The sequence below is a fragment of the Oncorhynchus masou genome, chromosome 19 (assembly GCF_036934945.1).
Source record: "Oncorhynchus masou masou isolate Uvic2021 chromosome 19, UVic_Omas_1.1, whole genome shotgun sequence".
In the NCBI taxonomy this organism is placed as follows: Eukaryota; Metazoa; Chordata; class Actinopteri; order Salmoniformes; family Salmonidae; genus Oncorhynchus; species Oncorhynchus masou.
Genome location: NC_088230.1, coordinates 18523211 through 18535403, shown reverse-complemented (window position 1 = coordinate 18535403; position 12193 = coordinate 18523211). Strand labels below are relative to the sequence as shown.

General features: G+C 41.7%; 1 protein-coding gene across 4 annotated transcripts in view; it reads right to left on the bottom strand.

Moving 5' to 3' along the window:
• LOC135505932 (calcipressin-2-like) overlaps positions 1-12193 on the bottom strand; it is a 125749-nt gene that overhangs the window by 63867 nt on the left and 49689 nt on the right. Inside the window, exon 1 of one of the 4 annotated variants that reach the window (XM_064925189.1) lies at positions 7056-7372. The exons of the other annotated variants lie outside the window; for them this stretch is intronic. Coding sequence (XP_064781261.1) covers positions 7056-7142 — 87 coding nt within the window. The 5' untranslated portion in view covers positions 7143-7372. Of the gene's footprint in view, positions 1-7055; positions 7373-12193 lie in introns of those variants that run through there. 4 annotated transcript variants of the gene reach the window in all.

Genomic DNA, 12193 nt, shown 5'->3' with positions numbered 1-12193 from the left:
GAAGACTGGTGCACAGTACTGTCTTTTATTGATGGCGGTTATGATATCGTTTAGGACCTTGAACGTGGCTGACGTGCACCCATGACCAGCTCGGAAACCAGATTGCATAGCGGAGAAGGTATGCTTGGATTCGAAATGGTGGGTGATCGGTTTGTTAACTTGGCTTTCGAAGACTTTAGAAAGGCAGGGTAGGATAGATATAGGTCTGTAACAGTCTGGGTCTAGAGTGTCTCCCCCTTTGAAAAGGGGGATGACTGCGACAGTTTTCCAATCTTTAGGGATCTAGGAGAAATGGGGGATACTTGGAAAAGTAGCTGTGGGGGGTGCAGAGCTGTTGACTGGGTTAGGGGTAGCCAGGTGGAAAGCATGGCCAACCGTAGAAAAAATCTTATTGAAATTCTCGATTATCGGAGATAATGGATGTTTTTGTGCTGGTCAAGGGCAGTCCAGTCTGGAGTGAATAACCAGGCATCCTCTACTGACAGAATGAGGTCAATATCCTTCCAGGATTCCCTGGGCCAGGTCGATTAGAAAGGCCTGCTTGCTGAAGTGTTTTAGGGAGCGTTTGACAGTGATGAGTGGTGGTCCTTTGATCGCAGACCCATTTCGGACACAGTGATCACTGAGATCCTGGTTGAAGACAGCAGAGGTGTATTTAGAGGGCAGGTTGGTCAGGAGGATATCTATGTGGGTGCCCGTGTTTACGGATGTAGGGTTGTACCTGGTAGGTTCCTAGATAATTTGTGTGAGATTGAGGGCATCTTGCGGAGATTGTAGGATGGCCGGGGTGTTAAGCATATCCCCGTTTAGGTCACCTAACAGTACAAACTATGAAGATATATGGGGGGCAATTAATTCACATATGGAGTCCAGGGCACAGCTGGGGGCTGCGGAGGGTCTATAACAAGCGGCAACAGTGAGAGACTTCTTTCTGGAAAGGTGGATTTTTAAAAGTTGAAGCTCGACCTGTTTGGGCACAGACCTGGATAGCATGACAGAATTCTGCAGGCTATCTCTGCAGTAGACTGCAACTCCACCCACTTTAGCAGTTCTATCTTGGTGGAAAATGTTGTAGTTGGGGATGGAAATTTCAGAATTTTTGTTGGCTTTCCTAAACCAGGATTCAGACACGTCTAGGACATCAGGGTTGGCGGAGTGTGCTAAAGCAGTGAATAAAACAAACTTAGGGAGGAGGCTTCTGATGTTAACATGCATGAAACTAAGGCTTTTTCGGTTACAGAAGTCAACAAATGATAGCGCCTGGGGAATAGGAGTGGAACTGGGGCTACTGGGCCTGGGTTAACCTCTACATCACCAGAGGAACAGAGGAGGAGTAGGATAAGGGTACGGCTAAAGGCGAAAAGAACTGGTCGTCTAGTGCGTTGGGGACAGAGAATAAAAGGATCAGATTACTATGCTTACTGGAAACAAGAGGTTTCTAACCTCAAGGGTCTTGTCCAGGTCTTTTCCTGGTTAAATAAATAAAAGCTTCAACATATACAGCCTGAGAAATGTCACTTCCCATGAAGTAGCAATCAGGGCTTTTCAACATCAACTGGCAACAGGGCCATGGCAATTCTCAGGCTCACAAACAAACACCTATTCGTACATGAGCACGCACACACACACACATGAGCAGAGGTAGCACAGTCCAGTCTGTTCGTGCGGGCGTCTGATGGCTCTAAGTGCCCTTAGATAATAGAGAGCTATAAAGGTGAACAGTGAACATCCTCATAACTGCCATCTGGTGTTTGTAGTAGTCATGCAGTTAAAACTAAATGTCAAGATGGAGGGGCCCATTCTCAAATCTATTAAACTGCGTTCCACAGTTTATGTGCTCCAATTATGGAAATAAATATCCTAATGAAGCAAAGGGCTCCGGATGAGAGTAAAAGCAAACAAGAGGGTGAAAGGAGAGGGGATGCTGGTTCCGTGCTGCTACAGCTATCACGGACAGTCAATGGGAGAGAGATGTGGGTTGGCCAAAGAACATTGGTGTCTAGCATTATTGTGTCTGCTAACTAACAGTGTTATAATTAATCCTAACTTTTATTCAGAGAAAATTAGCAGTACTCTGCATATTTCCAAAACACCACCAATGATAACTGGTGGAGCTAAGTGGCTATTTGGGGTACTTGTGTTGACAGCCTCACATTTGAGAGTTTGGGGGAGGAAGGGGTGATGCAAAGGCTTGCTCAAAATCAAATGTTAGTCGGCAAAAAACAGAGATATGGAGAGAACATAATGTGTTGTGTAGGAAGCCTGGGGAAAGGCCAAGCAGCAGCCCTGGTTTCTAAACATCCAGCTCTTTCTGACACATACAGGTAAAGCCCAGTAAAGCATGACATTACCACTGAGTGTTACGTTCAGAGGTCCTCAAACTTTTCTTGCCAAGACGAACCGGAGACCCAGGGACCCCATCATACATTAGCGAAAAAAATAAATAAACTTGTGATCAGGTGAATGATATCATCAGGTATATCAAAAAATTAATAGATTTGGTAGATCCGTATTCATTATTTTGGCCTCTCCACATTACAATTGGAAGAGGAAATGGAAACTAACAGCCTATTAGCTAGAACGGTAACTCCAAAGACATTTTCGCTAAGAGCCCCGGTTTAGTTCGTTAAAACAAAGGTTAGCCATGTGTTGGCAAAAATGAATGTGCAAGTCAAGAAAGCTTACCAACAGCCAGCATCACTTACTGCACTGGTAGGATATTCACAGCTGCTTTTTCAAAGCCTATGTCAGATACTCTAGTGAATGTAATTGGCTCCAATGAGTGTAATTTGCTCAACATTAGGAGTTGAGAAGTTGACATCATTGGAAAGATACAGTATATTCTCCTCTTTTTTACTGCTGGTATGTAATAAAAAATGTGTTTATTATGTTGTTGCTAGTGACAATTATTATTTTTTTTTAAAGCTATTGTTTTTTATATATTTTGTATTTTTATTATATTGTCTTTGCCGGACGCCCTGCAGTACCCCCACGGAACTCCGGTTGAATATCCCTGGGCTAAGTGAGTGACAGAGGGAAGTGCCACTCAACTTAACCTTTCTGTTAACACCTCTCCTTGAGCAACACACAGATATATCTACAGCAAACCAGGAGCACTGGACGACAGGACAGACCACTCCTCATCAGTATGAGAAGCACTCTCTCCAATAGGAACACAACAGCTCTCCACTGGAATAAAATTACAAGTTAAATGGGGCTGTGTTAGAGGAAGGAACAAAAGTGATCCAAGGTGTTGTGTTTTTTCCACAGCCGCCTTTGAAGGCGATGTGGTATGCGTGTGGATATTTAGGTAATTACAGTGGTAAGCTACCAGAGCCAAACAGGCATGTTTACTGTTCACTTACTGGCATTAACCTCATCAATCCCTTCTTAACAGGGGCAGCAGAGGAGAGGCGAACAACTCAACATGAAACTAGGCTCACCTTTAGACTCATTCACAGATGAATGTCAACTTTAACAACACAGGCTTTGGCTTTAATCACATACAGACAGACTATGAGATGAATCAGGCAGAGACTAAAGAAACAGAGGCCAGAATACAGGGTTTTTCTGTTCTCTCTTCCTTTTAGGGGAAGGAACTATAATTCATCTTAAACACATCCAGACTCTAGACTCCCAGATTGCTCTTTTTCATGTTGAACCTTGACCTACAGCCAAAAATAGCTCCTGCGTTCTGTAACCTCATGTAAGGAATGGTCATGTTTTAACCAGGGCAGGAAATTTCACATAGCAAGCTTGTGGGGGAGGAAGGATTGTTAATAACATCCCCTATCCATCCATCCAGTCATTTTACTGCAATGTGATTTTCCATCTTAGAGGAGAAATTGAACAAGTCACCCATTAGAACTGGCATGGATAGATTTCTCAAAGGTTAATGAATTCTTATTACAGCACATTGTGATTGGTGAGACTTTATGGAAATGGAGGTTTTATCTAACCACTGCTCAGTACAACGAGATAGAATATCTAATGTCTGTGCCAGGTTAAGCCTGTTCATAGTAGCATTCCTAACTTCTCTAATTGAGCCCCTCTTTCTCTGTTCTCTTTCTCCTTACCTTTTAATAAACACCCAACTAAACAGAGAATCCAGTTATAGAGTGTAAAATTCACACAATGGGACACTAAAGAGATGCAATATGAACAAATGCTGGCATCACAGTTCCTTTATCTATCATGGTGGTAGATCAGAAAGAACAAAACTACAGTATATTCAAAAAGAGCTTGACAGATGTGAATGCTTGAAATCAAAATGATTCTTCATACACTGGCTGAATAGGAATTATGATGAATGGACCTCTTGGGATCATAGTAATAGTTGTATAACTAACAGAAATGGTGACTTCCTCATGTTAACAACCATGTTGTGAAAATGCCTCCTTGTAAATACAGCTGAGAGACAGTTTTACCCTCTCACTGACCCTGAACTACACTCCAACCTGAACCTACCCCATCCTTAACCCAAACCACTGCCATGACCTCTTTCACCGTCATGTTTCCATAGTCCGTACACAGCAATTACTTCAGTAATCATAGTGTTTAGTGTTGGGAATATAGTGTTTCTGTGCTCAATCACCCACAGCAGAGTATCCCAAACAACGCACCCATAAACGTCAATCTAATCTAAATATATATATATATATATATATATATATATATATATATATATATATATATATACAGTTCAGAACCAAGTTCACTTCTTCAAGGAGTACAGTGTCAAAACAACTAATTATTAACACAGCCTACTACAGTAACTGTAACCTTCATAGAGACCTTCATAATTGCTCAGTTTTTCAAAATTTAGGAGGCTGATAGGTCACAAGTCAGGGTTCAAGTTCACGACTGGTACAGGAATGACACTGACCCTGGTCCTGACTCTGGTGACTGGTGAGTTTCTTACTGTAGGGCTGAAGAGAGAGATGACATGTCTCTGTGACCAGCTACTCCTCCTGTCATTAAATGGTATTACAGCCTGCCTCAACCTCTAACCCCTCTTTTGACTATATAGGACACAGCTCAATGGAAAGCATGGACACAGGCAGACTGTGGGGGGAGAGAGAAACGGGGTGGAAGAGGGAGGGAGAAAGAGGGAGAGAGAATGAGAGAAAGAGAGCAGGAAGGAAGCAAGGGGGGAGGGGGACAAAAAGGAGGAAGAGAAGGGGGAGAGAGAGGTCATGGTGCCATGTCATGGTCAACAACACCGTTCACCAGTCACGTCAGGCTGTAGACGTGCTCGTGTGAACATTAAGAACCCACGACTGAACGGCTTCAACACTTCATATTCACTCCATATTCACTCCATATTCACTTCATATTCACTCCATATTCACTCCATATTCATTTCATATTCACTCCATATTCACTCCATATTCACTTCATATTCATTCCATATTCATAAGTATCTGTGGCAGAAGGGATATCGAAGCCTGGCAACATGTAAAATAACACATCCGTGTCAGTGATATTCTCAGCAGCAAGTGATACAAGTGAATAGCCTTCATTTCTCAGAACAAGAATAGACTGATGAGTTTCAGAAGAAAGTTCTTTGTTTTTGGCCATTTGGAGCCTGTCAATTGAACCCACAAATGCTGATGCTCCAGTTACTCAACTCGTCTAAAGAAGGCCAGTTGTATTGCTTCTTTAATGAGCACAACAGTTTTCAGCTGTGCTAACATAATTGCAAATGGGTTTTCTAATGATCCATTAGCCTTTAAAAATGATAAACCTGTGCCATTAGAAGACAGGAGTGATGGTTGCTGATAATGGGCCTCCTTGACTCCATCAAAAAAATCTTCACATCACTCCAATCATAACTTCATCTCTTCAGTCTCTCTGCCTCATCTTCTATCAGAGGATAGTCTAGATTCCAGAATCTTCTATATTTTAGATGATTAACCCAGTTGAAGATGGTGGTTGGGAGAGCAACCAGACCAGAGCAGCCGAGCAGCAGACAGTGATTCATTAAACAAAACTTGTGGGTCCAATGTGATTGGAGGAGTAATGATCACTCAGACAGAGCCTCCTTTCCTAATCACTGACTATTATGGATGGATGCACAGTAGTGTGTGCATGAGTGTGTGTGGGTGTGTGTGTGTGTGTGTGTGTGTGTCTTACGCAAGTAAATTATGAACATTTGAGAGTGCCAAAAGTAGAACAAAGCTGCAGCATCTTGCTGTGCAATTCAACACACTTCACCCTAAAAATTAAACTTGTTCCAACACAAATCAAAGTAATGGTAAAAAGGCTCTGACATGTTTGATGTAAAATGAACACCAACTGCATACAGTGCATTCAAATAATACTTCAGTGTTAAAATCAATACATCAAAGGTTTGTTGCGCATGTACAGACAGTAATACAATCAGAAACAGACAGTACAGGATAGCTGGGCAGCTAACCTGTACTAACCTGTACACCTTGTTAACTACACTAGGCATGCGCATTGGCAGCAGGTAGCCTAGTGGTTAGAGCATTGAGCCAGTAACCGAAAGGTTGCTAGATCAAATCCCCCATCTGACAAGGTCGGGGATTTGTTTGTTTGTTCTGCCCCTGAACAAGGCAGTTAACCCACCGTTCCTAGGCCATCATTGCAGATAAGAATTTGTTCTTAACTGACTTGCCTAGTTAAATAAAGGTTCATTAAAATAAATAGAATGGCATCTGTGGAGTGACTGACAGGTGACGAGCTAACCTCATGTCTCTCTAATCCCACTTCAAACAGAACACAGCCATTTATCCATCAGCTCATCTGGTCCAGCTGGACTCACAGCAGAGACAGTGTTCACATTGACATGGTGTCACTTCCGGTCGGCTGACGATGGGACAAAACAACGGTCACTGTACAACACTGTCAGACACACCCTCAGAATAGTCTTACAGTAATTGCAGACTGAAAGCACAAAATTCAGTTGTACAGAGTTGTTTGAGCAGCATAGACAGACCCACAGAACACACATTCTAGTCCTGTATTCTAAAATGTGTGTGAAGTGTATTCTGTGCTGCCTTCTAGGACTGTGTGTGTGTATCTTGTCCTACCTTGACCTCCTGACTGGTGAACACCTCAACGTCCACCACACAGGCAATGAGGACAAAGATATCACAGTCCAGGTTTCGGGAAGGCATTTCCACTTTGCTCCTCTCTGTACCGCTCAAACAGACAAATAACTGCTAGAATCTACGTCTCGGTCCGAAGCACCTGGCTGTGTGTTTCTGTGTGTGTGTTCACGCTGGTGTGTATGTGTGTGTGAGGAGGAGTGTGTGTTGTATTGTGCTCTGAAGAGCCCACTCTGTAATAATCTCTAGCTGTGAGGCAGGCTGGTTGTTAGTCAGAGCGGGCTGACTGGAGAAGTCGAGACTCCGAGACGAATCAGACCACTAGCCTCCCCTCCCCTCCCCTTGCTCCCTCTTCCAGTTATGACATCACTGCCCCCAGCACACACACACAATATCAAACATTGATTTGCATTCCACACCATGCTCCCTAAAATCAAGAGACACACTCAGACACATTGGCTCTGGGGAAGGATTCAAACAATATTCTGCAGTATGAATATGGAATATTAGCTTCATAAATACCAGGCTGATTCCCGCTGCGCTACATGTGCAGCAGTGGAGGCTCCTCAGAGGAGGAAGGGGAGGACCATCCTCCTTAGTGAACTTCATAAAAATAGTGAACAATTTTTTAAAAAAGTTGTCCTTTTTATAATAAATATATTCACGTCACCAAATAATTGATGAAAATAAACTGTTGCAATGAAGATCTGCAGTAGTCTCAGCAGCACTCTGTAGGGTAGCACCATGGTGTAGCTGGAGGACAGCTAGCTTCCTTCTTCCTCTGGGTACATTGACTTCAATGCTCATGGTTCTTCACCTATATAGACTTACACAGTAATTATGACAACTTCCGGAGGACGTCCTCCAACCTATCAGGGATCTTGCAGCATGAACTGACATGTTGTCCACCCAATCAAAGGATCAGAGAATTAACCTAGTACTGAAAGCATAAGCTACAGCGAGCTAGCACTGCAGTGCATAAAATGTGGTGAGTAGTTGACTAAAAGAGAGAGAAAGACAATAGTTGATCTGTTTTTAACAAATTAATTTATTCCAAAATTAAGGAGAGAGAGAGAGAGGGTTTAGCCTACTCAAACACCCAGCTCAAACAGAGAGGGATGCTATGTTAGCTAGCTGGGGGGAACCACGGCAACCAGTTGTGCCCTTGATTCAAGGTGACAGCAGGGAGTCACTGCAGTTTTAATGGCCAGGGCCAGGCAGGGGTTGTGACAGCAGTGACACTGTGTCATCCACAGAGCCATCAGGTCATGGTGGGGTAGATTTTGGTTCCAACACTGGAACCCTTCCAAGTCAAGGTTTTATTGGTTTTATTAATTTATTGCCACTGGGGCCTGCTAAACTGCTTTCTGACTGTACACTGTACTGCATGATTGTAGCAGATTTATTAGTTCTAGTAGTTCTGGTTGACTATGACGTGACAACGTGTAGTGGTTAGCGGTCATGATACGAAGGTTTGGCTTGGCTTGGAAAAGTGTTTTTGCCTGGTCACAGACAGCTGATGTGTTGTGCACTGAAGTCCACAATCGATGGAAAAGGTGAGATGAGTAGAGTATATTGATAGATGCTTGAAGGAACTATATACTAGAGGTCGACCGATTATGATTTTTCAACGCCGATACCGATTATTTGAGGACAAAAAAAGCTGATCCGATTAATCGTCCGATAAATATAAATATATACACACACACACACATTTTTGTAATAATGACAATTGCAACAATACTGAATGAACAATGAAGACTTTATTTGAACTTAATATAATACATATTAAGGGCTTTTGGATGGGTGTTCCACATGTTGGTGGTATTTTTTGATTTAGCCGTTGCTGACCCCATGTTTACATCTTTATGACAAATAAGACACCTTGCTTTCCCTGGTGCCAATTCCATGTAACAGTCCCACACTGGTGCTCTGCTTTTCTCTGCCATCTGTAAAACACACACACAGCTCTGAAGAGACTGCTTAGGAGACAAATACTCTCAACTATTTGAATAAAAATAGAGTTTAAGTTACCTGTGATGAATGTTGAAAACAAAAACTGTCATTTCTATATGCAGGAAATTCTATTTTAATAATTGGCATGGTAAGAATTGACTACCAAAGTGCGAGTCATAATTCCCATGACACCTTCTAGCAAAACCTGAAAAGCAGTTCCTTCATTCATTTATTCCATAGGATATTTTTAGATTCACTTAACATAAGGTCTGTGTCTCGTGTAGGCTTACACCGCCTTGCCAATTTTATAACTGTGTAGATATCCATAGGATAAGGTAACTCTGATCAATATTGGCTAAATATAAGCGAAGATCATTTTTTTTGTAGAGTGGATTTATGAAAATGTGTTGACAAACGTTACCTTATCCTAGTGAGATTTACACGGGTATCAAAACGCAGAGGCGGTTTAAGCACGAAACACAGACCTTATTTGAAGTAGATCAAGACATTCTCTATGGAAGACATGAACAATAAAAAAATGAATATTCGGTTCTGTATTTTATCTAACGGGTGGCATCCATGAGTCTAAATATTCCTGTTACATTGTACAACCTTCAATGTTATGTCATAATTACGTAAAATTCTGGCAAATTAGTTGGCAAAGAGCCAGGCGGCCCAAACTGTTGCAGAGACCCTGACTGCAATGAACGCTAGAGAAGTGACACAATTTCACCTGGTTAATATTGCCTGCTAACCTGGATTTCTTTTAGCTAAATATGCAGGTTTAAAAATATATACTTGTGTTTTGATTTTAAGAAAGGCATTAATGTTTATGGTTAAGTACACATTGGAGCAATGACAGTCGTTGATTGATTGTTTTTTATAAGATACGTTTAATGCTAGCTAGCAACTTACCTTGGCTTACCGCATTCGCGTAACAGGCAGGCTCCTATTGGAGTGCAATGTAATCAGGTGGTTAGAGCGTTCGACAAGTTAACTGTAAGATTGCAAGATTGGATCCCCCGAGCTGACAAGGTAAAAATCTGTCGTTCTGCCTTGTTCCTAGGCCGTCATTGAAAATAAGAATGTGTTCTTAACTGACTTGCCTAGTTAAATAAAGGTGCTAAAGAAATAACAAAATCTGCAAAATCGGCGCCCAATTGTTATGAAAACTTGAAATCGGCCCTAATTAATTGTTCATTCCGATTAATCGGTCGACCTCTACTATATACACACAACAAGTTGTTTTTATGTGGCTGCTATGTAAGTGAACTGTGTTTGCGTATGACATGGGGTGTATTCATTGCGCCGATTCTGTTGAAAAACATGGGGATAAACATACCTGATATTGTCCAATAGAAATGCTTGTTTGCAACTGTTGGACTAATGATTGCACCCTTGTACAGAGAAATGCAGGCAAGAGTGTGCAAGGCGGTATTGAATGTGTCACTGTCTGTCACCGGGATTATTCAAAATTCCCTCGAACTGTGCACCTACGTTGGAAACTCTCATTCATAGGCTAGGTTGTAGCAACCTCATGATGGGTACAGGGTAAATGTGTGTATCATGTATTAGCCTAAACCTATCACTGTTACATTGAACTGGGTGAATGGAATTTGAATGACAGTCATCCAATACGCTGTAATAGAAATAAGGCCATGTTCATTAAGAAAATTATCATCCTCCCTCATCTTAAATGGCAACGACCGCCAATGACGTGCAGCAACAATCATGCAAGCTTGCGGGATCAGGCAGCGTTGGTGAGGCTAATGAAACATATACCAATTAATTTAATATTCTAAAAAGATTGATAAAATACTAGTATAACCACTCATAGTCATATAATAATCATATTAGAATTCATTTCCGCATCCTCATTGCTTATTCTACTGTAGTAAACACTACTTGTATCAAAGGATGAAATGATGATGATTAATACATGGGTCTAATGCTGACTTATTTTACAGGGGTGCTTTGTGTTCATATCACATCTTCCACTGACCAGTCTGCCTCCTCCTCCTCGTCTTAGAAGTTGAGCTACCCGGTGGTGAAGCACAGCTATTTGTCCAGGGTAAACAACAGAGATGCCATAGATTACAGCTAATACATTACCTTCATGGAATACAGCTAACACATTACCTCCATGGAATACAGCTAACACATTCCCTCCATGGAATACAGCTAACACATTACCTCTATGGAATACAGCTAACACATTACCTCTATGGAATACAGCTAACACATTACCTCCATGGAATACAGCTAACACTTTACCTCCATGGAATACAGCTAACACTTTACCTCCATGGAATACAGCTAACACTTTACCTCCATGGAATACAGCTAACACTTTACCTCCATGGAATACAGCTAACACATTACCTCCATGGAATACAGCTAACACATTACCTCCATGGAATACAGCTAACACATTACCTCTATGGAATACAGCTAACACATTACCTCCATGGAATACAGCTAACACATTACCTCTATGGAATACAGCTAACACATTACCTCTATGGAATACAGCTAACACATTACCTCTATGGAATACAGCTAACACATTACCTCCATGGAATACAGCTAACACATTACCTCCATGCAATACAAATAACACATTACCTCCATGCAATACAGCTAACACATTACCTCCATGCAATACAGCTAACACATGACCTCTATGGAATACAGCTAACACATTACCTCCATGGAATACAGCTAACACATTACCTCTATGGAATACAGCTAACACATTACCTCTATGGAATACAGCTAACACATTACCTCTATGGAATACAGCTAACACATTACCTCTATGGAATACAGCTAACACATTACCTCCATGGAATACAGCTAACACATTACCTCTATGAAATACAGCTAACACATTATCTCTATGGAATACAGCTAACACATTACCTCCATGGAATACAGCTAACACATTACCTCTATGGAATACAGCTAACACATTACCTCTCCTCTATCTATTCGGGTGTATTGACAGAACGATCCTGCAGTACCAATGTAATATTTTATCATGTTGTCCTTCCTTAATGGAAAATCAGCCTCTGCGTGCGTGTGTGCGGCACACACACACACACACACACACACACACACACACACACACACACACACACACACACACACACACACACACACAC